The sequence below is a fragment of the Onychomys torridus genome, chromosome 11, assembly GCF_903995425.1.
Source record: "Onychomys torridus chromosome 11, mOncTor1.1, whole genome shotgun sequence".
Classification (NCBI taxonomy): Eukaryota; Metazoa; Chordata; class Mammalia; order Rodentia; family Cricetidae; genus Onychomys; species Onychomys torridus.
Genome location: NC_050453.1, coordinates 74,288,210 through 74,315,682, shown reverse-complemented (window position 1 = coordinate 74,315,682; position 27,473 = coordinate 74,288,210). Strand labels below are relative to the sequence as shown.

The window sequence follows — 27,473 nt, the reverse complement described above, 5'->3', positions numbered from 1 at the left end:
ATAAAATAAAGACCCAAAGATAATGAAAATAATCCCTATCAAAATTCTAATGCTGGCCAGGCAAGGTGGCATGCACCTATAATTCCAGCAAGTGTGAGGTCAAGGCAAAAAGATCATGAATTCAAGGCCAGCCTAGAGTACATAGTGGGACAGTGTCTCAAAAGTCCTCAATACACACTCAAAAACCTATGAACAGAAAAAAAATAAAACTATATGGGTTGCTTTTTCTGATTTTAAATCCATATGGGGGTAGTAACAATCTACTGTGCTCTTTAATTTTTAAAATAAAGGCTGAAGAAATAAGGAGACAGTATAATGCTGGCATATTGCATTCCTGGAGGGCCAGTATCACTGATTTTTCCAGACTTGATTACCCAGGATGCATTTTGCCTGAAGTTGTAATGTTTTCTAATTTAAGCCAGATTTCAATTCTAAAAACAGTACTGATAATCTCTTTCTTAGAAAGCTACTAATACCGGGGCTGGAGAGATGGCTCAGAAGTTAAGAGTACTGGCTGCTCTTATAGAGGTCCTGAGTTCAATTCCCAGCAACCATATGGTGGCTCACAACCACCTGTAATGAGATCTGGTGCCCTCTTCTGGCCTACAGTCATACATGCTATATACATAATAAATAAATAAATCTTTTTTAAAAAGCTACTAATACAAAGTCAAGAGGTTGGATAAAACTGAAAAAAATAGGGTGGTAATAGACTGAGTAAAAAAAAATAACATTTTTAAAAACCAACTTCCTGATCACTACAACTACAGTTATGGAAGGATAATGATTTAGAGCATAGTTAGAGGTGGTATCGTAAATGTTTCAAGAGAAGCAAAGGCCTAGAAACACGGTAAAATCTATTACTATCACCTTATTCCAAAATACCCTCATTAGTTTCCCTTGAAGCCAAAGACAGAAAGCATGCCATTTAGGAATAGAAAGTTCTCTACAGTCATGTCCTCACCTAACTTTCCATTTATTACTTCTCATTAATCCTGAACTACAGCCACACTAGAGCACTCACCTTCCTCGCCATGTGACTGTTATCTAGACCCATTTCCAGCCATCATCCCCATCTCTTCTCTAGGCTCTGGCTTAAAGCACTGTTTCTTCTACCAACCTTTCTGTTTCATGATCTCCTATCTTACATACAATACCCCCAATCCTCCAGTCTAGCCACCATTTGCTTTTTGAGCATTTACTATTTCATGTGTCAATTTGACATGTCTTATTTACTAACATTCTCTCACTTAAAGATGTATGCATTAGCGGGCAGTGGTGGCGCACAGCTTTACCCAGCACTAGGGAGGCAGAGCCAGGCAGATATCTGTGAGTTTGAGTCCAGCCTGGTCTACAGAGCGAGATCCAGGATAGGCACCAAAACTACACAGAAAAACAGTCTCGAAAAAAAAAATTAAAAAATAAAAATAAATAAAAAATTTTAAAAATGTATGCATTAAAAGACACTAGCCACTAGCACAGAAGTTAGGTAGCTAAGTACCTCCTCCATAAAAATGGACAAATCTTGAAAATAACACAATGTAAAATATCATTCTGTGGACAAATGGTAATTTTTTTTCTCAGATTAACAGCTATGTCAGTCAGACTTTCTATCACTGTAACAAACATCTAAGAATTTGAAGTAAGAAAGATTTATTTTGGCTCATAGTTTCAGAGGCTTCAACCTGTGGTCAGCTGGCTCTATTTCTAGGTCTGTGGTGAGGCAACTGGGAAAGAGAGGTGAACAGATAGAGGAAAGATACATATACTCTCAGTGACCAACTTCCTCCAACCAAGTCCTTCCTACTTTTTTTTTTGTTTTTTTTTACCATCTCCAAATAATGCCATCGTATTATAAATTCATCAAAACATCAATCCCCTTTTAGGTCAGAGCTCTCAGGGTCCAATTAATCTGCAAAAACCAAATAGCTGACAACCAAACCCATCATTATGAACATTTCATATTCAAACCACAACATTCTGCCCATTCCCCAAAGGCTCACCTCTATCTCATAATGCAAAATGTACTCAATCTAGCTGCAAGAGTCCCTAAAGTCTTAACAGTCCCAGCTTTCCTCAAAAGCCCCAGGCCTCTTCTGACTCAGGCAAATTGTTGGCTGTGAGCCTATATGAAATTACAAAATAAGTTATACACTCCCAAGACAAAATGGAACAGAGTAAACCCTTCCTATTTCAAAATGGAGGAACGAGGCACAGAAAGGATGGAACTAAAGTAAGACAAACATTATATCCAACAGGACACTGTCTGGGGGCCTGTGCACATACATGGTAGAGGGAGGTGTGGGCAGCACTAAACCCACGGCTTTCTAGATGTGGCCAATATGGTATCTTTCATGGGGTGCTCTGCTCATGTCCTATGGTTTCCCTCAGCAATCGTTTGACTTCCTGGGCTCTGACTGTATTTTTTGGATTTGTCAACAGTTTCCTACATTGCCTTCTCAGGGACTACCTTGAAGGAGTCTTGACTCTATGGTACCTGTCCACTAAAAACTTGTCATTTGAGAAGTGAGTGGAAGCCTCCATGACATATTATTTTGTATCCTGTATGCCTGCAAAATCAGTATCATTTGGATGATGCTAATGTCTGCTGTGAATTCAAGTAGTCCTCAACTCCCCTTGGACCAGAGTAGCAAATCCTCTGTGTGTATGGCTGAACACCAACAAATACTCTCATGGGTGGCATTGTGCCAGCAGATAGCCCTGGACCTCTCTCTCCTCAGAGCAGTCTTTTAGATGAGTTAAAATCTTTACTTCCTTTCTTGCCATCAGTGGGGTATGGCCCATTTCTATGATGCTTTCAATGAAATTTTTCTATTGTATCAATGTCAAATACTTGGCTTTCCTCCCTCCCCCACTCCAACTCCCACCCTTTGGTTTTTCAAGACAGGGTTTCTCTGTGTAGCCCTGGCTGTTCTGGAACCCACTCTGTAGATCAAGCTGACCTCAAACTCAGAGATCAACCTGCCTCTGTCTCCCGAGTGCTTGGATTAAAGAAAGGTGTATGTCACCACCTCCTAGCTTACTTGGCTTCTTTTAATGGCTCTAATCTCTCTAATAACTAAGCTCTCCTAGTCCACAGTTTTAACCACACCCCTTTCCTAGTCAAACTCCCAAGTTTTCCAAATTGTTCTGCTCTGCTTTTGTTTCTAAATTCAGATTGTAAGTAATGGTTAAAAGCAGCCAGCACTAACCATACAGCAGCCTAAATGTTAGGCTACTCTCAAATTTCCTCACTGCATTTTCTGTCATCTTTAAACTCAATTTCACAGAAAGGTTAGGGCACAAAGGAAATGCAGACAAGACATGAATGCTCTCTTGTCCAATTTCTAATAGAAGTCTTATTCTCATCTTCAACCTCACATTCATATTCATATTCTCATCTTCTGAACCACCGCCATCAGAGTCACTCTTCAGCTTCACTTACAGCATCCTAGAGTTTCTCAAGCCTCAACCAACACTGTCCCCAAGACCTCTGAACATACTGTCAGCAACAGCAACAATCCCACTTCTTCAAAACTGATTTTCTGTTGTTAGTCAACTGTTGTGCTGCTGAGATAAATATCCAAAACAACCCAAGGAGATTTAGTTTAGCTCACGGTTTCTTAAGTTTTAGTCCATCTTTGTGGGGAGGGCATGGCAGAAGACAGCACATCACGGAAGGGGGTCAATGGGATGAATACACCTGTCTGTGTGCCACTTCCTTCTTTCCCTTTTATTCCACCTGAGTCCCTAGCTGACTAGACAGTGCCACCCATATTCAGTAATGGTCTTCCCCTCTTAATCCATTTTGGAAATGTCTGTAGTCATAATCAGAAGTATGACTTACTAATACTAGGCATGTCTTAACCAAGTTAACAACCAGTATTACCATAGAAAACATTTTACCTCTCTATCTAGATCCTACATGCACAGGAGACAAACTATAATCTACATCTTGACCATGCTATCCATCAGAAGAAATCTTTTGGAGGGCTAGAATGATGGCTCAGTGCTTAAGAGCATAGGCTGCTCTTTCTGGGTTTAATTCAGCTCACGACCATCTTTAACTCTATTTCTAGGGTCCAGGGGATCCAACAAGTGGTGCACAGACATATAAGCAGGTAAAACACTTATGCATATAAAATAAAATTTAAAAATTATTTCTGGGGCTGGAGAGATGAATCAGTGGTTAAGAGCACTGGCTACTTTTTCAAAGGACCCAGATTTCAATTCCCAGCACCCACATGGCAGCTCATACCTGTCTATAACTCCAGTTCCAGGGCTTCTGACATCCTCAAACAGACATACATGCAGGCAAAACACCAATGAACAGAAAATAAAAATTATAAATTAAAAAATATTTTCAGCTGGGAGGTGATGGTGCACACTTTTAATCCCAGCACTAAGGAAGTACGGCAGGTAGATCTCTGAGTTTGAGGCAAGCATGGTCCACAAAGCAATTTCCAGGACAGCTAGAGCTATACAAAGAAACCCTGTCTTGAAAAACAAAAAACAATAACAAAAAAAATTTCAAAGTATACATTTTAGATGCATGTAGTTTATTGCATGCTAATTAAACCTTAAAAGTTGGTAACAGATTTCTCATTGGTCTACGGAGATTTTGGATAAAATACACTGTGTAAGTAATTATCCTGAAGACAGTATATAGATTAGTATATAAAGGCTGTATTGAATTCCTATCTAATGCATAATCACAACCAGTAACAATTCTGAAATACAGACAGCCATTTAAGTATGTGCCATTGTTTCTAAAAGGTAATCTTCAATAAAAAAGTGTGAATGGCTCAAAACAAATCTCCCACAATAATCAGTGCATCAACAATTTTTAGTGCATGCATACTAAGTCAAATATTCTCTCTCAACAATAGTTATATAATTACAATAAAAAGAAAAAAAGAAAGAAAGAAAGAAACATACATCTGAAAACCCAGACAGGCATCAGATACCTCTATGCAAGTACAGCCTTCTTAAAAAGTGCTGAGCTTGTCAGGCAGTGGTGGCGCATGTCTTTAATCCCAGCCCTTGTTGAGGCAGAGACAGGTGGACTTCTATGAGTTCAAGGCCAGCCTGGTCTACAGAGCGAGTTCCAGGACAGCCAGGGCTACAGAGAGAAACTCTGTCTCAAGAAAAAAAAAATTGCTGGGCTTACAAATGACCCATATTTAAGTATTACAAAACTCTACTAACTTCCATATAAAAAACAGTGATACCATTCTATATTCATTCTCTGATGGCTCAGAATCTAAAATTGCATCTTCTACCTATCTCCTGTTCCCCATTGATTCTTATTTCTTGCATATATATTAGAAACAACCTCTACACTCATTAGAACACTATTTTCTTCTACATATCACACATGCCCATTAAGAAATGTCTTCTAACAAGAACTATCCAATTCTTTGTTTTAGCTTTAGAAGTCGGCTTTTGATATGTTCACACCCATACCTGTAATTATATATGGAATACACATTCAAAATCCCGAGGAAATAGGTAAGAGTTATACAGACAACATCTAGATATCAAAGTCTACATAAAATCAACAATGGCCAATAAGCATATACAAAGCTACTGGACATCTTTACCCTGTAGACAAATATAAATCAAAATAATAAGATACCACTATACATCTACTAGCACGATTAGCATGATTATATTTAAAATAAGACAGATAACAAGAAATTGATCAAGGCTGCAACATGAGTGAACCCTGAAAACACACCAAGTAAAAGATGTCCACATATTTTGCAATGCTATGTACACATGATGACTAGAACAGACAAATGTGAGACAGAAGGATGGCTGAAACAGTGTGTGCGTGTGTGTGTGTGTGTGTGTGTGTGTGTGTGTGTGTGTACCTCTGATGAGTACAGGGTTTCTATCAGGAACAATGAAGGGGCTACAGTTGGATTATGGCTATAGTTAAATAACCTATGAATATACTAAACCTGATAAGCTGTATACTTCAAATTCATGACTCTTACAGTATGTGAATTATCCCCCAAAGCTGTTTAAAACAAAGTAGCACAAGAAAATCTATAGCAGACAATTTTAATATATTTAATGTTACATTATACACAAACTCTTTTAATTTGCTATGTAATCCTGGCTGACCTGGTACTCACTATACAGCCTTGGTTGGCCTTGAAATTTCCATCAGTCTTCCTGTTTCATAAGAAACATACTTTATGAAAAGGGAATCAAGTACTGTACTTCATTTCACAATGAAATCTAATAAGTTTCTTCCAGTTTGGATGTACTTTAGTTCACAAAGACTCTCAAACACGAAAATCAAATAGATAACCAAGAAAAGTATTCATGGAAGGGATGTAAAGCACTGGTTACAATAAACTAGTTATTAAAATATTCTATTTTAGCCAGGTACAATGGCACGACCCTGTAGTGTGTATGTGTGTGGGAGGGGTGGGTAACAAGGATTGTTTGCACTCAGAAGCTTAAGATCAGCCTGGGCAACAGAAAAAGAACAAAAACAAAGCTGGAGACATAGCTCAGTGGCAGAGTACTTGCAACCATATGCACTGATCTGGGTTTGATCTCCAGCACTACCAAAACCAAATAAAATCAAAACATCAGAAAAAGTCTTACTTCTTTAAATTTAAGTTTTTTACATTTTCATATTTTTATTTATTTATTTAGGTTTTTGGATACAGGGTTTCTCTGTGTAACAGCCCTGGCTGTCTTGAAACTCACTTTGTAGACCAGGCTGGCCTCAAACTCAGAGATCCACCTGCCTCTGCCTCCTGAATGCTGCATTAAAGATGTGGGCCGTAACACCAGGCTTAAATTCTACTTAAATAACAAAATCCAGTTCACAACTTTTAAGAAACTCCTAATTTTATTTTTTAAAGTCATTATAGTGACTTCAATAGTAAGGTCAAGTAATAAACTATTGGTGATTTTGGTGTTTGTTTTTCTTGCTATGCAGCCCCAGACTAGCCTTCAACTAGGAATCCTCTTACTTCAGCCATCTGAGTCTTGGAATTAATTATAGGCACATTTCCATACTCAGTTGATCTAGGTTTTTTTTCTTTTTTTGGTTTTTCAAGACAGGGTTTCTCTGTGTAGCTTTGCACCTTTTTCCTGGAATTCATTTGGTAGCCCTGGCTGGCCTCAAACTCACAGAGATCCACCTGGCTCTGCCTCCCAAGTGCTGGAATTAAAGATGTGTGCCACTATCGCCCAACGATCTAGTTTTTTGAAGTGCCCAAATCTCTACCAAAGTCCTTCAAAACCATCTTTTAACTACCATACCACCTAGAACCAGCATTTGGGGATTGATGAAGTACCTAGCACCAGTAACCAGACTGATTTTCTCACTCTATTCGAGTTATGATTGGTTGACTTACAGTGTGAAGATTTGGCATTAGCTCATTAACATAAGAGACACAGGTACACTGTCATAACTGTTGCAGTGTACACACTCCTGTTTTATGTAAACACCCCTCCCCTTTGTGACAATACTGTCTGGTTATATAGCCCAGGCTTGCCCAAAATTCTAGATCCCAAGGTGATAAAGTGCTGGGACCACAGTGCTGGCATTAAAGACAGTAACATACCCCTGGTTAGGTTTCCTTAGTTCACAATGCTGAAATCTCTTCTATTGGGATTTGTAAACGTGCACAAATAAAACCTCTTTACTTAATAGCCTCAAGTTATTTCTCAGTTATAGCATGGACACGTTGTGCTAACTTTGCTATGTTGCAATTACTAGAACTGAACAGCTCAAGTTCATTTACAATCTAGTTGGGTTTTAGATGTTGATGGTGGTAGTTATTTGGTTTTTTGAGACAGGGTTTCTCTGTGTAACCCAGTAGAAGTCCTGGAATTCAATTTGTAGACTAGGCTGGCCTTGAACTCAGATCTGTCTGCCTCTGCATCCAGAGTACTGGGACTAAAGCTGGGTGCTACCATGCCTGGTTTATAATCAGTTGTTAATACTAACAAATGAGCTGTCATTTTCTTACAAAATAAGCATTTATTTTCAATGTAATACTGAATGAAAATCTAAAGCTTAATGAATCAAATAATAAAACCCATTTTCAAATCAGGCTAGCAATTATTTTTGACATGCCACTCAAATTAAAAAAGCAACAGAATCAGAAAGACCCATTTCCTTGAACTCAATGAGCAAACATGTTCACCTCAAACCTCACAGTGTAACAGACAAAATCACAATTACACATGACTTGGCTAAGTGTGAAATTGCTATGTTCAAGTGCAAAATAATGTCATTTAATGCCTACTCCAAAATAACTGTAGTATCCTAAGTGGTTATCAAATCAAAGGTGAATGAACTTTGAGGCTGTCCCTTTTTGTATCATTCTCAAAAGAAACAAACCGCCATTTAACAACAGCAGCAAAACCAGACTGTAATCTAACGAATGCAGTGACTTTAAATTAGGTCCATGAAAATCTACTCTATACTTAAATGGCACTCAACAGCTGTGCTTTTAGAGTATTCTAAGCGCTTTCCATAGTTTCATCTCCTATTGACTTCTCTTTTCCTGCAACAAACAGCCTTTCATATTTCTAATTTTTGTTTCTGACCTTGCAAGAGGAAAACTTAACTTACCTGCCTAGTGAATCTCCTCAACCTAGTGTCATGATACTGGCTAGAAAAACATTTACTGACAGCAGTGAATGACTTTGCAACACAACAGGTTTATTCTTAAAACTAAACTGAGTAAATCAAAACTTACTTCAGCTATCTAGCTATGAAAGAACTTTAAAGTTTACATGATATACCAGTCACTTGTTCACTAGTAAGGTGAGGTATTTTTTTCCTCTGCCTTAAGTAATCTGAGTGATAAAATATGGGACAATGGGAGCAGTTTTGAAGAATATTAATATATAGCTATAAGCAACTGGTACTTCTAAGAACAGTGTTTACAAAGTCTGGAAAAATAAAACACGAAGTCTGGGTCAGTGAGATGGCTAAGCAGGTAGAGGTGCTTGCTGCCAAGCCTGTTAACAGAGTTTTATCCCTAGGACCACTAAGATGGAAAGAGAATCAACTTCTGAAAGTTGTCCTCTGACCTCTATGCATGCAACACAGGAAGTGTACCACACCCATATAAACAACAAAAATGCAAAACAACAACAAACAAACCATAAAATATCTTTGGAGTTTAATTAATTTTGAAATACCAACTAGTAATCTTGCCTCCACTATATTCTAGGGTAAAGAAAAGCACAGATTAATTCCTGAAATGATTAATACTTGGTAAGCTTACCAATAAAAATCATGCAATAAACTAAACAAAACATATGAAGAAATCTTAACAGATGGCCTGTGTTTAAAAACAGATATGTTGCCTGTAAAATTATGAGAATACATATTTTAACTTTTAAATACTTACAGGTTCACAGGAAATTGAAAAAAACAGTATAGTAAAATCTAAAATGTACCATTCATTTAGTTTCCCCTAAAACCATTATAGAAATATCTTTTACTATCAAAGCTAAGATGTTGCTACTTATTTAGTTTAAAATCTTACTCAGTTAAGGACAGCCTAGTCCACGTGGCGAAAGTCAGGCCAGCCAAGGGCTACATAGTGAAATCCTGTTTCAAAACTAGAACTCCAAACCAAAATAACAAAACAAAACCACACTCAAGACTTTACTTATCTGAGAGTGTAGTGATGTGCAATTTTATTAAATGTATAGGTTTATGTAACCAACAACCACCACAATCAAGATACAGAGCTGTTTCATCACCACACCCATCCTCATCCTCATCCTCATCCTCATCCTCATCATCATCATCACTATCCTAATTTTCTCATTTCAAGAATGTTACATAAACCAAACCATATTGGTATGTAGCCTTTTAAGATTTTTTTTTTAAGTTATTATATTTTTCTTTGGTATATATCCACGATGTTAGTGTACCAACAGCTTGCCCCCTTTATCGCTGCATAGTACTCATTCCATGCATAGATGCTATGGATACATCGGTGAGGGAGAGGCATTGCGATTATTTCCAGAAAACAACCACCACCCAATTACTTCTTTTAAACAACAATCCTGTAATAAGTAAGTTCCTTTTTAAAGACAAAGGGGGGGGGGGGGGGCTAACACTCATTTAACTATTTCTTCCAGAAAGCTGTACATGCAGAAAATTGTAATTTTACATTAAATTCTAGATCTTCCCTTAGTATGATGACCACTGTATCAAGTACCTGCAGTTGATTCAAGTCTACCTCAAATTGCAAGGTGACACCTGAGTGTAGTTATGGAGCCCCTTTCATGTAGAAGACAGGTTAGCAAAGCTAACTGCACAACTAGTCTACAAAGGCAGATCTATCACTCAGTAAACTAACACTGGCAGAAGTTAAATGGCAGAACTTTTCTTGCAACAGACCATCAGACACCAGATAATTGCCTCTCAAGGTCAGGAATCCAAACAATCCCTCATTTTAATTTCTTTCTTTCTTTTTTGGTTTTTTGAGACAGGGTTTCTCTGTGTAGCTTTGCGCCCCTCCTGGATCTCACTCTGTAGACCAGGCTGGCCTGAAATCACAGAGATCCGCCTGGTTCTGCCTCCCAAGTGCTGGGATTACAGGCGTGCGCCACCACCGCCCGGATTTTAATTTCTTTTGGAAGGAAATTACAAGTTGTAGATGGCATAAGTGAAGAAGACCCTTTTAAAATACTAAGTGATCTAGTACCCACAGAGTAAGAGGCTCAAAATGTACTATTTGTTTAGAGAAGTGAGCTCATGGTAAAAATTAAGAAAAGAGTCACAGGGGCTGGAGAGATGGCCCAGCAGATTAGGAGAACTGGCTGCTCTTTCAGAGAAACTAGGTTCAATTCCCAGCAACACATGGCAGCTCACAACAGTCTATAACTCAAGTTCCAGATAATCTGATATGATATTCTCCTCTAACCTGAGGGCACCAGGCATACAAGAGGTGCACAGACATACATGCAGGCAAAACATCGATACACCTAAAGTAGAAATAAATAATTTTTTTTAAAGTTACAAACCTAACAACTAACAAAGCAAAAAACAAAATAAAATGTAAGGAAATGTTTAATTTAACATATGTGAAGACTAACAACAGATAAGCAGAACAAAACCTGGAAATATCAAACTGCTGGGAAATTCAGGCAGAAAACTAGCTCTGAGCCATGATTTAGTATCTTATTTCATTTGTCCATGGGTGACTAATTAAACTACATTTCGGATATTACACATATTTATATGTAAGCTAGCATCAGTTACAAGCACATTAGTTTAATGTGTCCCTTATATGAAGACCAAAGTTCATCTGATAGAAATTTTGTTTATGTTATTTGATGCATGGTACATGTCTGTATTACTAACAAAGATTACAGTGAGCCCCAAGGATTAAGTGAAAGGCAATTCAATATACTTTTTAAGTTTATACTGGGAAAAACCAACACATTTCTTTTTCTTTCATCTGCCATGTCAATTTAGTTACCTAAAGCTGTAAATACATTATTCTTCTTCCTTTAGGCAAGAGTGACAGAAACAGAGCATTGGTTCTGTGGTTTGCAACAAGAGCAATCTGAAAATTTCATTCCCACTTAATAACCACACCTCCATGACATATGAATGCTGGACATTTTTTTGTTTGTTTGTTTGTTTTTTGTTTTGTTTCTCTGTGTAGCTTTGTGCCTTTCCTGGAACTCACTCTGTAGACCAGGCTGGCCTCGAACTCACAGAGATCCATCTGCCTCTGCCTCCCGAGTGCTGGGATTACAGGTGTGTGCCAGCTAACCAGTGTTAATAAGGAAGTTTTCTATTCAAGTACAGTGTCTTACAGATCCATTAGTCTTTAGCATGTTTTGTGTAACACTAAAAAAAAAAAAAAAAAAAAAAAAAAAAACCCTATCAACTCTTACTATACTTCCTTACTGCTAAGAATTAAAACTTAATATTAACCCAAATGGCTATAACTGGATTTTCCCCGAGACTCGGTCCGTTTCCCTGTGTAGCCCTGGCTGTCCTAGAACTCGATCTGTAGATCAGGCTAGCCTCTAACTCAATGATCCATTTGCCTCTGCCTCCTGAGTGCTGGGATTAAAGAGCTGTGATACCAACGCCCAGCTATAACTGGATAGTTTAAAACACCAATTTAAAAGAGTTTCTTTCGTTACTTGGTAAATCCCCTTAGAGAAGCACCCAAGTGCAGTTTGACTGTTCAGATGCTGTCAACCTTGGCTACTACTGTCAGCAACACTTCATAATATAACTGTTTGCATGCTATTCTTAAATTACCTCAACTGTACAAACTCCAAGGACACCTTTATGTGTGAAAACCCACTATATTTTCAAAAATGTTTGGGAATGAAAAGAACCTGTTATTTCAAAGAAAAGAACACTCAAGGACTGCTAAACAAAGGGTAGAAACGAAAGAGCAAGAAGGATTTAGCTTATTGGTCGAGTACTTGCTAGAATGTGTGAGGTTGGAGCATCAATCCTCAGTACTGACAAAAACAACAAAACCCCAAAACCAAATCAAACCAACAAACTTCAAGAGCACACAAAGCAACAGTCTGGTATGGTCACATAAATTCAAATAACTGTTCAATCTTAACTATGTATCAAAGAGTCACTTGCCTTCTCTGGTAGCACAATGACTAGGATAGCAACTGTAAACTAGATCTTGAAACATATTGACTAAGTTGGCCGTTATTAACAATATTTAACTATTACAAAACACAATAAATTGTTTTTATGGGTAATGTATTTGAAATACATTCCAAATACAGAAATTTTACACACAAGGAAAAAAAAAAATCTCGTAAATACCCAATGACTAATTTCTCATGTTGTTTCTACTGTTAAAAAAAAATTGGCTAGAGACCAGCAAGATGGCTTAGTGCAAAAGGGCATTGACTGGGCCTTCAAATCTGACTGCCTGAGTTCAGTCCCCAAGACCAACATAACATAAGGAGAGAAATGACTTCTTCAAATTGTACCACTGTCCTCTAACCTCCCAAAATGTGCTATGGCACTTGTGTGCCCCCACCTTACATAAATGCAAAAAAAAACAAAACTGGATATTTTAGGCCACTGTGTATATTAACACTACTACAATACTCGACAGCAGAAGAGATTTTGAGGCTGCAACAATACCCTGGGCACATGAAAAACAAATTCATTCTCTAAATATGAAAATAAATGAGAAAACAAAAATTGAATTTAATGTAACAAAATATATATGTATGAGATACAATCCCAGTAGCTTTACATATTCTCTCTCTAGGCCTCACAACTCCATTGATTAAGCATTATTCTCCCCATTATACAGGTAAGGAAACCTCACGGAGCCACATGAAAATATCCCAAAACTAGTAAAAGAATGTAGTCCCCTGTATTTTCATCAGTCCTTCCCTGCAAAGAATTCATCAGACCTAAAAATATAATTACATAAATTACCAATTAATTACCAAGTTTGAGGGAATGTGCTAGGCAACATATGCTTTAAGAACTTCATGGAATAGCTAAGGGAACTTATCTCCCAAAGCTACACTTAAAATAATAATAACAGGGCTGAAGAGATGGCTCAGAGGTTAAGAGCACTGGCTGTTGTTCCAGAGGTCTTGAGTTCAATTCCCAGCAACCACATGGTGGCTCACAACCATCTGAGATCTGGTGCCCTCTTCTGGCCATGCAGACACAGCACTGTATACATAATAAATAAATAAAAATCCTAAAAAAATAAAAATAATTAACAACACATACCCAGATTCCTTTTTGATCCAAATTAATGGATCTATTTCACTTTGGTACCTACTTTCATTATTTTGAGACTATAGCAGGTTCCTAAGGTACTATAGACTTCTCCGGCCCTGAAGAAATAATCTATCGGTCAAAGAACAGACTTTTTCTTTTAGAACAATGTTTACTCTAGAAACTCGTAAATCTTAAAAATGGGGTGGTCTGTAGCCATGTCTATTATAGATTACCGGATCCATTAAAGTCATATTCTTCTATACCAAAAAGTAGAATGGAACTTGAAAAGATAGGCACACTATCAAAACCTGATGCAATTATAAGAAAACTCCCTAAAATATAGCTAAAGATGAAAACTTTTGAGAATGATGTTTATTCAGTTAAATGTGTAGCTACATGAACCTTACCAATCAAGTATTGCAAAAAGGGAATTCCAGTATGACTTTAACCATCTTTTTATGACACAATGCTCTTGAAATCAATGACATTTACAGTTAAGGAGTTTCTTTAGCTGGGTGGTGGTCTGGCTCGCCTTTAATCCCAGCACTTGGGGGGCAGAGGCAGGCGGATCTCTGAGTTCAAGGCCAGCCTGGTCTACAGAGCGAGTTCCAGGACAGCCAGGGCTACAATGAGAGACCCAGTCTCCAACAACCTCACACCACAAAAGGCAAACTATTACCTTAGTGTTGGGGTATACGTGCTTGTGCGTATTCATTCATGCTGGAAATTTTTTTTCTCCTTCAGGAATTCAACTTATTATTTAGTTAAGCCATACTGTTTTGGAAGATACCTCTTCACCTCTAGCTAGTTTAGGAGACTTGCTATCTCAGGACCCACTTCAGAAGGGGTCACAACAGCCAGGCCCAATTTGTTTATCTATGAAAGCAAGTTCAAACAACAGTGACACTATCTTGCACGTAATAACCCCCCATACACACACACACACACACACACACACACACACACACACACACACACACAAAAGGAAGGAAGGAAAAGAGAAAAGAAAAAAACTTCCAACACACAGGGGTGGGAACGGAGGTGGGGGTGGGGGGAGTGAACATCATGACGTCCCTGTAAAACCATCACCGACCAAGGCTCTGACAGTCATTCAACTTTCTTGCTAATTTCTCCACTGTTTTTTTTCTAGCAGCATAGGCATGACATGCTGTTTCCTTTTCGGTGTGTGTGACAATTCCCCGAAGCGGGGTTAGCAGCCCTGGGCATCTGCGCCGGGGCCCGGAAAACAGTTCCCTGAACGGCCCCTGCTCCAGCCCGGCCTGGCTGCGGCTGCTTCTCCTCTCGGTCCTCCCCGGATCTCCAGGGCTCACGAGAGCAGCAGCTGCATCAGGGACGCTCGGGGAACCTGTCCCCAGCTCCCCCGCTAGGCCTCAAGGGGTTGGCTCTGCACATGGCCCCGGCGAGGCGGCGGGCACGGCGCGGTGGAAGCGGCGGGCAGGCTCGCCTCGGAGCCCCAGGGCCCCCGGAGGACTGGCGGGCAGGGACGCCGTCTCCTCGGCGCGTCCCTCCCCGGCTGCCTCACTCTCCCGCTCCGTTAGGGCTACCGGTCGGCGAGCGGGGGAGGGGAGCGAGCGCGTTATTCCCGGGACGCCGCGGGGGAGGGGACGGCAGCGCTTACCCGCGTTACTGAGGAGAAGGAGCAGGAGGAGGCGGCGTGAGCGCGGCGCGGCGGGGCGACGGCGGGGCCGGCTGGTTGCAAGGAAGAGTCTCACGGAAGGGAATTAACCCCATCACCAGCCCGGACACCGGCTCCAGCGGCAGCCGCGGCGGCAGGATCCCGCCCCTTCCCACCACGCACTAGCCCCGCCTCTCCGTTCGCTTTGACGGGTAGCCGGCTCCCTCATACGCTACATGAACACTGAGTGACACAGACATTATCCAATCAGAGGTTGATGAACCAGGTTAGCTCCACCCCGTTATCGCTGCGGGGCCACGGGAGAGCAGGGCTAAATCTATCTCCACCCCCAAAAGAGAAAGAACCAATCCCTGGCAAGTGATCGTCATTGAAGGACGCAAAAGACAACCAATGATAGGGCTAGGAGGACAGCCATTTTGCCCACTTGTGAAAGAACCACCTTTTCCCACGAGTAGTACCCTGAAGCAGTCGAGTTCCCGGAGGTTTTAGTCATGGATGACAACTATATTCCTTCAGGAAATATTTGTAGCGCTTCTAAGAATGAAAGGAGAATTTTGTCTTTCATGTGGGAGATGTGGGGGAAGGCTTTAAGGATGTGGCTCCTCCCCTTAGCAGTAACGGGTTCCAAGCAGAACACCTTGTTTCTCCAGTCTTAGTGGTGGAGGGCAGGACTACTGAGTACTTTAGCTTATGGAACTACAGTTCCCAAGATGCTTTGCGACCTCTATAACAGTTTCCTCCACTTGCTTCCTGTTGCATCTCATGGGAATTGTAGTTCTTGAGAGTTTACCATGCTCCCTTCTTGTCTAGATGGGTTGAGGGGGAGCTTTGAGTAATTTGGATTTATGAACGAGGTCCCAAGGTTCTAGTCAGGTCTTTTCGCCTTACTTAAGGAGGAGCGAAAATATAAAAGAAGGGTAGGGATACCACAGGGTTTTAGAGTGCTGGTATTTGAACTCTCCCACTGTCAGGTCATACCAACGTCACTTCCGCTTAGGTGCGGACACTTGCAAAAAGCTTGGCGGGAGTTGGAGATTGTGAAGCTAGGGCACCAGTTTTGGCGGTCTGGGGGTTCTGTGTAGGACAACTTTAATTGCGTTTTAAGAAAAGAGTTGGTAAGAGTCGGACGTGGTGGCGCATGCCTGTCACAGCAGGAAGCCGAAAGGTCGCCGCGATTTCACAGCCTGCGCTACAGAGTGAGTTTTAGAACAGCGGGGACTACAGTATAGACCTTGTCTAAAATACACAGAGACAGAGACAAAGACAGAGAGAGACGGAGAGAGAGAGAAACAGAGAGAGAGACAGACAGAGAATGTGAAATGTCATGGGTGTAATTCTCGAGCCTTAATGTAATTTCCTATCCTGCTTTTATTTCTGCAAACCCAATGTTTCTTATCAGATCCGCTCACGAGTAGATTGCATCTCTTTTGAGTTTGTAAAGGACACTTGAATTTGTTTTTATCCACTGTACGTGAAGCAGCGTGGGTTTGTAGACTGGAAGGACTTGGAAGTCCTGAGCTAATTCCTCCTGTTTATACAAACACTCTCCAGAGGTTACCTTTAAAGGAAGAAATCTCAGGGTTGTTAGACTAATGGAATGGTCCTGTTACCATTCTCTCTTTGAGTAACCCGTCCATCATATTAAGTGGCGACCAGGTGACACTTGTAATACTCCAATGGCAAAAAGACATCATCCAAAAAGGCTTCAGAATTCACAACCTAGTAAACTTAACAAATGAGGCATGCCAGATTTATCACCTCAAGCCTGATGCCCTTCAAAGTCTCATCCATCATTTTTATGGAAACTTTGTCTTACAACTTGTCTTGTAAATATTTATTGAACACTTACACTAGTGGTGAGTATACCAGACTTAAAGGGTTCATCAGTGCCCAAAAAGGTAAAGTTTGTTTGTTGTTTAAAAGGAGTGAGGAAGAGAGAGATTAAACAGCACTAATGTTACTTGGTCTTTTAATATCTTCCTAAATCCAGCACCTTCATAGTCAGATTTTGTGTGTTGGTTTGGCTTCCTCTTTGCTTTTTACTTTTAGATTTAAAAACCATGATTGTCTATTTCCATTATTTTTATTGAAGTATTATCAAGTCTGTGTCCAGTACTGATAAGAGTTTTTTATACACTACGTGGATGAAACACCTGACTAGTACAATTCTAGGTGCAGAAATAATCTGTAACTTGCAAACAGCCAGAGCAGTCTTATTTTCTCTTTGTTAAAGGAAAAAACTTTTGGGGATGGAGAGATGGCTCAGAGGTTAAGAGTGCCAACCTCTTCCAAAGGTCCTGAGTTCAATTCCCAGCACCCACGTGGTGGCTCACAGCCATCTGTGATGAGATCTGGTGCCCTCTTCCGTATACATAACAAATAAATAAATCTTAAAAAAAAAAAAAAAGAAAAGAAAAAAAATTTTTCTTTGCTTTTTAATGTAATACTTTTGCAGGGGAGGGTGCTTGTGTGTGAGCTGATGAACTCATCACCTCCTGTCCAATATGCATATTAAGCAGAAGGCACCATTGAGCTGCATCATTCCCATCATGGAGTTAGAACTTCCAGTGATGTTTAGCATTATGATCCCTAAATGCTTAGTTTGGCTTTTTGTTTGTTTGTTTGTTTGTTTGTTTGTTTGTTTTTTTCCATAAACTCTTCCAGAGTAAATCAAGTCAATAAGTATTAATAGTAACAATCATATTACTAAGTATTTTATCTGAGCCAAAAATCAGTTAAGTGTGTTTACATACCACATCTGTGGTTTATTTTCTTGTTGTTGTTTGGTTTTGGTTTTGGTTTTGAGACAAGGTTTCTCTTTGTAACAGTCCTAGCTGTCCTGGAACTCGCTCTGTAGCCCAGGCTGGCCTCAAACACCCGAGTGCTGGGATTAAAGGTGTGTGCCACCACTGCCCAGCGTGACTAGCTTATGTCTCCAGAGTTCAATCATGTAGGATGTGGTAGGATTTCCTTTGCAGGGCTAAATCCTTGGCACTTACTTGCCACACTTTGTAAATGAATTCATCTGTTGGTAGACATTTAGGTTGATTTTCCCTCTTGGCTTTTGTGGCCAGTGCTGCAACTAACATGGGAGTGCAAATTCTTTGTACATGTGTGTGCACAACTAAACTGTAGATCTGTTTGGAGACTACAGCTTGACCTGGGGTAGTCAGTTCTCTCTTACTATGTGGAGCTAGAGATCAAACTCAAGAAGTCATTGGGCTTGGCAGCAGGAATTTTACCTACTGAGCCATCTCGCCTGCCCAACTTTTTGAGAGTAGGTTCAGCTGCAGAGCCTCTGTAGTTCCTAAATTGTTCTCCAGAAGAAATGTTTCCACTTTCTTTACTATAGGATTCTTTGAGAGAACTGCTTTCCAGTTACGGGTGTGTTTGTGTATGTGTGGTATGCAGCTGCACCCCCTTGTGTGGGTGCACGTGGAGACTAGACTTTCACTCTGGGGTGTCTTCCCCAATCTCTTCTCCACCATACTTTCTGAGACACTGTCCCTCACCAAACCTGAAGCTTCTCATATCAGTTAGACTGGCTGGCTTGGGAGCTACCAGGACCCTGTTATCTTTGAGGCATCCCATCCCACCCTAATTTTAGATGGGTTCCGGAGGTCTGAATTCAGGTCCTCCGATTTGTATAGCAAACATGTTACCCACTGAGCCATGTGCTCAGTCCCCCATTTCCCATCTTTTTTACTCTGTCTAGTCTGATTGGAAAGGGATGACTCATTAATGCAATTTGTGTTTCTGAATCCCACTGATGCTGAATATGCTTTCTATGTATATTGCCCGGTGATGTCTAGTTTCTTTTAAGTAGCCTGTTGCTGATCTAGCATCATAATTTTAAGGAAATACTTCAGTGTATTTCAGTTTGTCACATATTTGGGGAAGCTTTACTCACATTTAAAATTTTAAATGCTGTTTTTCCCAAAGTGAATTTAAATTACTTTAGTTTTCAAATTTGTTGTCTTTTATAGTGTCTAGCTCCTTCCTCTCTGGTGCACACAAAAAAAATGTATCGTTAATTTTTTCCCCCATATTTTATAGTTACTTGTATTGTTCTTTGGTATAAAGTACAAAATTGGGATCATTTGGTGAGGTGCTGGGGATTTAACATGGGGCTTCTGCTTTCTTTCACTGAACTAGCTTTTCATCCTGTTTTGTTTTTCTGATGATCCTCAAGTAGCTCAGGATAACCTTGAACTCCCTATATGTAGCTGAGGCTGACCTTGAACTTTGATCCTTCTGCCTCTACTTCCCTAGTACTGGCGTTACAGGCACATGCTAGGCACTCCTTAAACGTTGTCAGATGAGTGATCTGGAAGCAGTGTTGTAGAATAGAAAAGTTCAGACTTTTACATCAGACCCGTGTAGGTCCTGGACTCAGAACCAGTCAGTTCTAAGACTTGTGTCTATTGTTTCTTAGCTCAGAATCTCAATTTCATCATGCAGATAACAATAGTTTGTGGGCCAGTGAAATGGCACAGTGTATAAACGTACTTACTGCCAAGGCTGAGGACCTGGGTTTAGTCCCCAGAATTTACATGGGAGGAAGACTCCCAAAAGTTCTCTGATCTCTACATGGATGCACGGTCCTCTCAAGGACAGACAGACAGACAGACAGACAGACAGACACACACACACACACACACACACACACACACACACGTACACACACACACACACACGTACACACACACACACACACACACACACACACACACACACACACACACACACCATGGGATAAATAAATATATTTTTTAAAAAAAGGTTTGTAAGTTGCTTTGAGAATTCAGGAGATTTTATAAAAGTTTTTTAGCATAGTGCCTCCATGGAAGGGAATATCTAATAAGTGGAAGTTGGTGTGGTGTTGATAGTATATTAGTGAGTATAGCTGCCTTCCAATAAATGGGAGTTATTTTATCATTCTTCTGAAAACAGTTGCCTATGGAATGAAAGGTGTCTTTGCTTTTAAAGTAATTGATATTTGATATGGCAGCTTAGGAAGCTTTGTGATAATCGAGTCAGAAAACACTATGTAATTCTACATTTATTGTAATCAACATGCTATTTTATAATATTAAATTTTGCCAATTAAACATTCCAATTTATTAAATTTAGGCTTTAGTTCACTGATGACCTATAAATATAGTTACATCGGGGCTGGAGGATAGCTTAGCTGTTAAGAGCACTGGCTCAACCCTCAATCACTCTGTAAAAATACTAATTTATTTATTATAATTTGAGTTTAGTATATCCTTTCTGTATTACAGTGACTTCCACATGTAAGCATTCATAGCACTGTTCTAGTCCCTACCTTGCTGCTCATGAGTTGCACACTAGCACTGTGCATGCTTATGGCCACAATTTACATCTTCTTATCCCCAGCTCCTGGCCTGCTTCTGGACCCGGTGTGGTCCTCCTGACCTTTGAAACTTAATTTATTTTTATTGGTTGATTGGTTTGTTTTTTGTTGTTGTTTTTGTTTTTCAAGGCATAGTGAGTGCTCAGTGCCAGGCACTTCTGGGTGTTTAACATTAGTAAACAAAACAAAGAAATCCTGAGTTGCTGGAGTCACCTACTTCTGAGGCTGATGAAGCAGGAAGATCACAAGTTCAAGGTCAGCCTGGCTGACTTAGACCCTGTATTGAAATAAAAAGTAAAAGACTGGAGACGCAGCTCAGGGACAGAGTACCTGTTCAGCATGCGCAAGGAAGGCCCTAGGGTCAATCCTCATTACAAAAAGCAAAGCCCCAGTAAGCCCTTGCCTTTATGAAGCTATGTCCTCGTTAAGAGAAATAGAATAAACAACAAAAGATGTAAATTGTATAGTACTTTGTAAGCTGATAGGGGCTATCAAGGAGAAAACAAAAGTGAGGAAGAGTAGAGCTATGAGGAATTAGAATTGAAATGGAGTGGCTAAGTTACTTGTTGATAGAATGGCCCTTTAGAAGAGTCTGAAGGACACAAGGAAGGTGGTCATGCAGGCATCTGGGGTAGAATGATATTCAGATGAGCTTGCAGTGTTCTCAGACCTGAAAGTACCAGAACATTACATGATAAAGTAGGTGAGGGATGGAGAGGTAACTGGGAGCGGGGGACTGATGGCGTAAGAGATTGAAAGGCGGTAGTGAGACTGAGATCTGAGTAAAGGCCAGAATACCTCACTGTTGAACTGCCAAAAGGATCGAGGAAAAGGTGGACACGGGCAATAGCAGTTAGATTTTCCTAGAAATTCGGACTAGAGACTGGTGGTTCAGATCAGGCCAGTGGATGTAAATGATGAGAAATGGTGAGATTCTGGGTATAATTAGAATGCAGAGTCAACAGGAGTTGCTGATAGAGAGGCGAGCAGTTTGAGACAGAATGGAGTGCAAATACCTGGCTGCAAGGAATGCAACAAAGATTAGGGAAGAGAGGAAAGGATTCTGTTGTTGAGCCGGGCGGCGGTGGCGCACGCCTGTAATCCCAGCACTCAGGGGCAGAGGCCGGTGGATCTCTGTGAGTTCAAGGCCAGCCTGGTCTACAGAGCTAGTCCAGGACAGGCTCCAAAGCTACAGAGAAACCCTGTCCTGAAAAACCTAAATCAATCAATCAATCAATCAAAGAATTCTGTTTTTGGAATGTAGAGATGTCATGGTTGCATATGTGAATCTGAAGTTTAGGAGAGTTCCTCACGTGTAAATGTGGAAGTTGTTGCCTGAGAAATAATATTTAAACCCATGAGTAGCACTCAAAGGAAGCTACTAGGAACTGAGCCCTGGTCCATCTGCCTTGCAGGTAGGTAGACCAGGAGGGAAGTTCAGACTGAGAAGAATTAACCAGTGAGCTGGCAGGAGCACTGTGAGGACTCTGTGTTCTAGAATCCAGTGACGATATGAAATGAGGAGGGGTGGTTCATTGGAAAGAGCAGGAAGGTACAGACTCATGATTCTTCCTGTTAGTTTTGTGCTGCGCTGTTTTATTCATCAAGTGGCTCTGTTTACCGTGTGAGGAAAGCCACAAGGTACGACAAACCCACAATGTGAGTTTATTAAGAGAAGAGTGCTTAGGCCTGTGGGGATGGTTGTGCAGAGAAGGGGGTGGGGAGAAGGGGAGTCTGATCCCCCCCACACACTTGCACATATGGGCTCACATAGCTTTGCCACACGTGCGCATAGATTATGTGGTCACGCTGCTGTAGGTGACCACACAGTGCGTGGTAGGACTTTAGGCCCTGGGATGACTAATCATTGGCCAGCGCATGCATGGTCATATAGCAACACTTCCCCATGTCTTCCTTTTCTTGCCAAGCCAGGTTTTTGTGTATGCTATACTTCTTCCAATAACTCTTTTTGATCCCTTCTTCTTGGGGTTGTAAATTTATGATTCAAGGGGGCTGGGGATTTAGCTCAGTGGTAGAGCGCTTCGGTCCTCAGCTCTGAAGAAAAAAAAAGTTTATGATTCAGGCTTCAGTTTTAACATATGTATATTAACATGCATATAATACATTAAAATTCTTTTAAAACCCCGGATCTAAAAAAAAAAAAAAAAATCCCTGTTCGCATGCCAGCTTAATTCCAAGCACCTGCCTATAGAAGGTTTTTCAAAGAGCGTCTGTGTTTACTATGATGCAGCCAGAGTCCAGCACAGAGTCTACTATATGTGTACACTGAGACTCATATCTCTGAATGCACAGCCATGGAATTCAAGAAGTTGGGTGTTAAGCATTTTTAACTATGGCTGTCTTTAAGGCAAATATTCTGACTATTAAAAACAGGTATTTTTATGGTAATTTAGCCACAAAGAATGTCCCACCCTGGCGTATTTCCAGTGATGGATAGAGGAAAGGTCTGAGAATTTTACCTTTCTGGATTTTATCCTTCTAGACTTTCAGTAGACTGGCACGTCATTTTCCCCATACCCTCTTTTTGAGACAAATTTATAGCATGTAGCCCTAGCTGGCCTGGAACACACTGTGTAGACCAGGCTGGCCCCCTGAGTGCTGGCACCACTATGTCCAGTGCAAGTGGTAATTTTTTTCTTTTCTTGTTTGTTTTTTTTTTTTTTTTTTGGGTGGGGGGGTTGGTTTTTTGTTTTTGTTTTGTTTTTTGTTTTTCCAGACAGGGTTTCTCTGTGTAGCTTTGCGCCTTTCCTGGAACTTGCTTTGGAGACCAGGCTGGCCTCAAACTCACAGAGATCATCTGCCTGGCTCTGCCTCCCGAGTGCTGGGCTTAAAGGCGTGCGCCACCACCGCCCGGCCAAGTGTTACTTTTTAAGAGAATTATTTAAAAGTGAATTCTACTAAATCTTTCTTTCTCCAAAATTTCCTAGACAATAACTGTTGTTTTGGTTGTTTTATTTATGTGTTGGGGCACACATAAAACTCAAAGGAAAACTGTGTAGTCCATTCTTTCCTTTTTGACTTGGGGCCTGGGAATCAAACTCGTGTCCTCAGACTTGTGGGGCAGACACTTTTACCCACTAAGCCATTTTCCCAAAGAATTTGTAAATCACCTAGGACATGCATTCTTTTTTTTTTTTTTTTTTTTTTTTTTTTTTTTTTTTTTTTTTTTAAGAAATTATCTGAGCTGGAATTTAAGCTCAGTAGTGGAGCACTTTATAGATAGTATTTGCAAGCCCTGGGTTTAGTCCACAGCACCATAACAAACATCAAGAAAAGGCTCAAAAGGCTATAATGTTACTAGTTTTGTAAAAATCCAGTTGATACATGAATTTTTTTTTCAGTGTTGTATTTTATTGCTTGAAATGGGTATGGCTATCTTATGTTTCAAAATGAAATAGAGGACTGTTCTTGGCCAGTGAATTATCCTGTCACTTCTGGCCTGAGTGCCGTGAGTTTTCTTGGCAGCTCGCTCAGGGACCATGGTTTAGCTAGTCTATGTGTAACCAGTATCCCAGAGCTGGGTGTAAGTGACTCACTGTCATGCATGTGGGATTCTGCAGTGTGGTGAATAATGCCCCCCACCCTTTGTGTGTTCTGTTCCTTGTTTTCAGGCTCAGCATGCCTGCAGCTGGTGACAAAAAGGAGGCTCCTACGCCTCAGAGCTCTCCTTTGACAAGCGAATCATATACACAGCTGGATGTTCTACCTGACAAGCTCAGAGAAAAGCTGCTCCCTTTCCAAAAAGATGGCATCATTTTTGCCCTCCAAAGAGATGGCAGGTAAAGTACTCTGATAAGTCATGCTAAAAATTACTGAGAAAAAGAAAAGTGCTTAAAGGCCAAGTTCTGTTTAACCCTTTCTTTTCAAATAGCTCAATCTTCTATGACCAGAGAGATTGTAGTGAAGTAGCCTTTATCCATAAGCTTTAATTTACTTATACTTGAGGTGGAAATACATTGAACAATGCTGTATCTTAACTGCATTTGGTTTATTTATGCTTGCTGTACATATGTGCCAAACTATACTTGTTGAGGCCAGTTCAGTTTGCCAGAATTACCATGTGAATTCTGGGGATCAAACTCAGCTCCTCTGGTACCTTATTTTTATGGTTTTGTTTTGTTCTGTTCTGTTTTTTGTGCTGGCATCTCTCTACATAGCCCTTGCTGTCCTGGAACTTACTATGCAGATCAAGCTGGCCTCCAGAACTTAGAGATCTGCTTGCCTCTGCCTCCCAAGTGCTTCGATTAAAGGGGTATGCCACCATGCCCAGCTTCAGTCAGATATCTCAAGTCTCTGAGTTACTAGGTACTCCCAAGATTTCATATTGACAGCTTTCTTGAATATATACTATTCATCTCTCTCTCTCTCTCTCTCTCTCTCTCTCTCTCACACACACACACACACACACACACACACACACACACACACATCTCTATCACATTTTATTCAGTTTAAAATAGCAATCTTGCTGGGCGGTGGTGGCGCACCCCTGTAATCCCAGCACTTGGGAGGCAGAGCCAGGTGGATCTCTATGAGTTCGAGGCCAACCTGGGCTACAGAGTGAGTTCTAGGACAGGCTCCAAAGCTACACAGAGTAACCCTGTCTCGAAAAACCAAAAAAATAAAAATAAAAATAAAAAAATAGCAACCTCTTGGTGTTCCTATTCCGTCTTATATTTTGTACGTCATTTATTTAGTGAGTGAGTTGTTGTTGTTGTTGTTGTTGTACTTCTTTTCCAACATCATTGTATTGGCTAACCCTTCCCTTGTTGCAGCTACAGACACCTGACGAAACCCAAATGAGGGAGAAGTTTATTTGGGTTCACAGTTTAGAAAGAACTGCCCCTCCTGAGGGGAGAGCAGGAGAGGGGGCGTGGCTGTTGAGCAGGGAAGAAGGAAGTGGGGCTCAGTGATAACCTTACTCTCACCCAGCACCCTGCTGCTTCCTCCAGCTGAAGCCGGCAGCCAAGTTCTCCACTCCCAGAGCCGCTCACTGAGACCATGTCCTGTTTGGACTGTAGCGGTTTCCAGTCACCTGCTCTGTCAGATCGGGCCATGGCAGGGTTGTCTGCCTTCCTATGGATAGTGTCTCCTTGGTCCCGTAGTTCAGGCGTCATGAGCTTTCTCCGCCATGCCTTATGGAAATCGTTAAACATAAAGCAACAGTGCCTAAGTGCTGGGTGGCCACCCTGTGGTCCTCTCACCCATCTGTGATAGCAAATTCCTCTTATCTATCCCTCTATCCTTTCTGCACATCTATCCATATTAGTTATTGTTAAATCATCTCAAAGCAAACCACAGCTTTTTTTCTATACCCCTGAATACTTAAGTGTGTGTATGGTTAACTATAGTTCATATTTGTTTAATTATTTAATTTTTTATTTATTTATTTATTTTAGTTTTTTGAGACTTCTCTGTACATCCCTGGCTGTTCAGGAACTCGCTTTGTAGACTAGTCTGGCATCGAACTCAGAGATCTGCCTGCCTCTCTCTGCCTTCCAAGTCCTGGGGTTAAAGGCATGAGCCACCACCACCAGCTGGCTGTTTATCTTCTGTTTATTTATTTTAGGAGTGATGGCACCACCTATGCACTTGTGGAGGTCAGAGGACAGTTTTGGGGACTTGATTCACTCTTTCCACCTTGTAGGGATTGAACTCAGACTGTCAGGCTTGGTGGCAGGTGCCATTATTTACGGAGCCACCTCACCAGCCCGATCTATGCTTTTTGGTGGTTTGTGTTTTGCTTTTGTTGTTGTTTTGAGGCAGGGTCTCACTGTGTAGCCCTGGCTAGCCTTGAATTTGCAGAGATCTACCTGCCTCTGCCCCTCTCTCTCAGCTGAGATTAAAGGCATGTGCTACTATGCCAGGCCCAGTTCTGCAGTAGATGTGTTTTTCCTGTTCTGGGACTTCCTATTAATGGAATGACACACTGTGTGCCTTTGTGGAAGACTTCTTGCTAGAAGTTAATCTTTTCAACATAGTGGTAGTCCCTGTTGTGTGCATTTGTATTTATGGATTTATGTATCGCTCTAAGTGATAGCTAACATTACTGGACTCTTTCACCTTGTCCCTGTGTCTTCCCAGTTCTTCCTAGCTAAACATCTCCTTTGGAGATTTACTTTGTTTTTAAGGGTTAGACCACTCTACATTCATAATGTCTGTGTTCAGGTTCCTGAAGAGTTCAGTTGCAAATGCCATCCAAACCTGCCACTGGATGGCCTTCGCTTCTTTAGTTAGCCGTCGTTTCTTTTTGCTTGTCTGTGAGAGCTGGGCAAATAGAGCATGTGCTTCAGAGCCCACAGAGTGCTGAAGTCTGAGCCACTTACTCTCTGTGGTCCTCGGCATGCATCTTTAACAACAGTTCATCCTTCCGCCTTACCAGTAGAGTGGTGCGCAGCTAGTGCTATTCTCTTTTAGTGAGCTAATCTTAATAATTTCCAAATACTTGTCCTTAGACTGTTAACTGTTCTTAGGAAAATAGAAGTCCATGCAGTAAAATGGGAAGCTAAGAAGTGAGTTTTTACAAAGCTAAATTTATTCATTTTGAGGATGTGGTGACATGTACCTATGATTCCAGCTTGTGAATTAGCACTACAGACCCTTTCTCAAAACAAAAGAAAATTAAATAAAAAGTGGAGCTTACCTGCATCTTGAAGGCATAACAATTCTCC

At 40.7% G+C, this 27,473-nt stretch overlaps 2 protein-coding genes across 3 annotated transcripts in view; one reads left to right on the top strand and one right to left on the bottom strand.

The window, feature by feature from the left end:
• R3hdm1 (R3H domain containing 1) overlaps positions 1-15,567 on the bottom strand; it is a 148,399-nt gene extending 132,832 nt beyond the window's left edge. The window contains exon 1 of one of the 2 annotated variants that reach the window (XM_036201733.1): positions 15,387-15,567. The gene's annotated coding sequence lies outside the window, so the exon portion shown is untranslated. The remainder of the gene's footprint in view (positions 1-15,386) is intronic. The other variant, XM_036201736.1, reaches the window with a different exon arrangement.
• An 830-nt stretch (positions 15,568-16,397) lies between these two features.
• Positions 16,398-27,473, top strand: part of Zranb3 (zinc finger RANBP2-type containing 3) — a 145,726-nt gene continuing 134,650 nt past the window's right edge. Inside the window, exons 1-2 of the mRNA XM_036201990.1 lie at positions 16,398-16,600; positions 24,414-24,581. Coding sequence (XP_036057883.1) covers positions 24,421-24,581 — 161 coding nt within the window. The 5' untranslated portion in view covers positions 16,398-16,600; positions 24,414-24,420. The remainder of the gene's footprint in view (positions 16,601-24,413; positions 24,582-27,473) is intronic.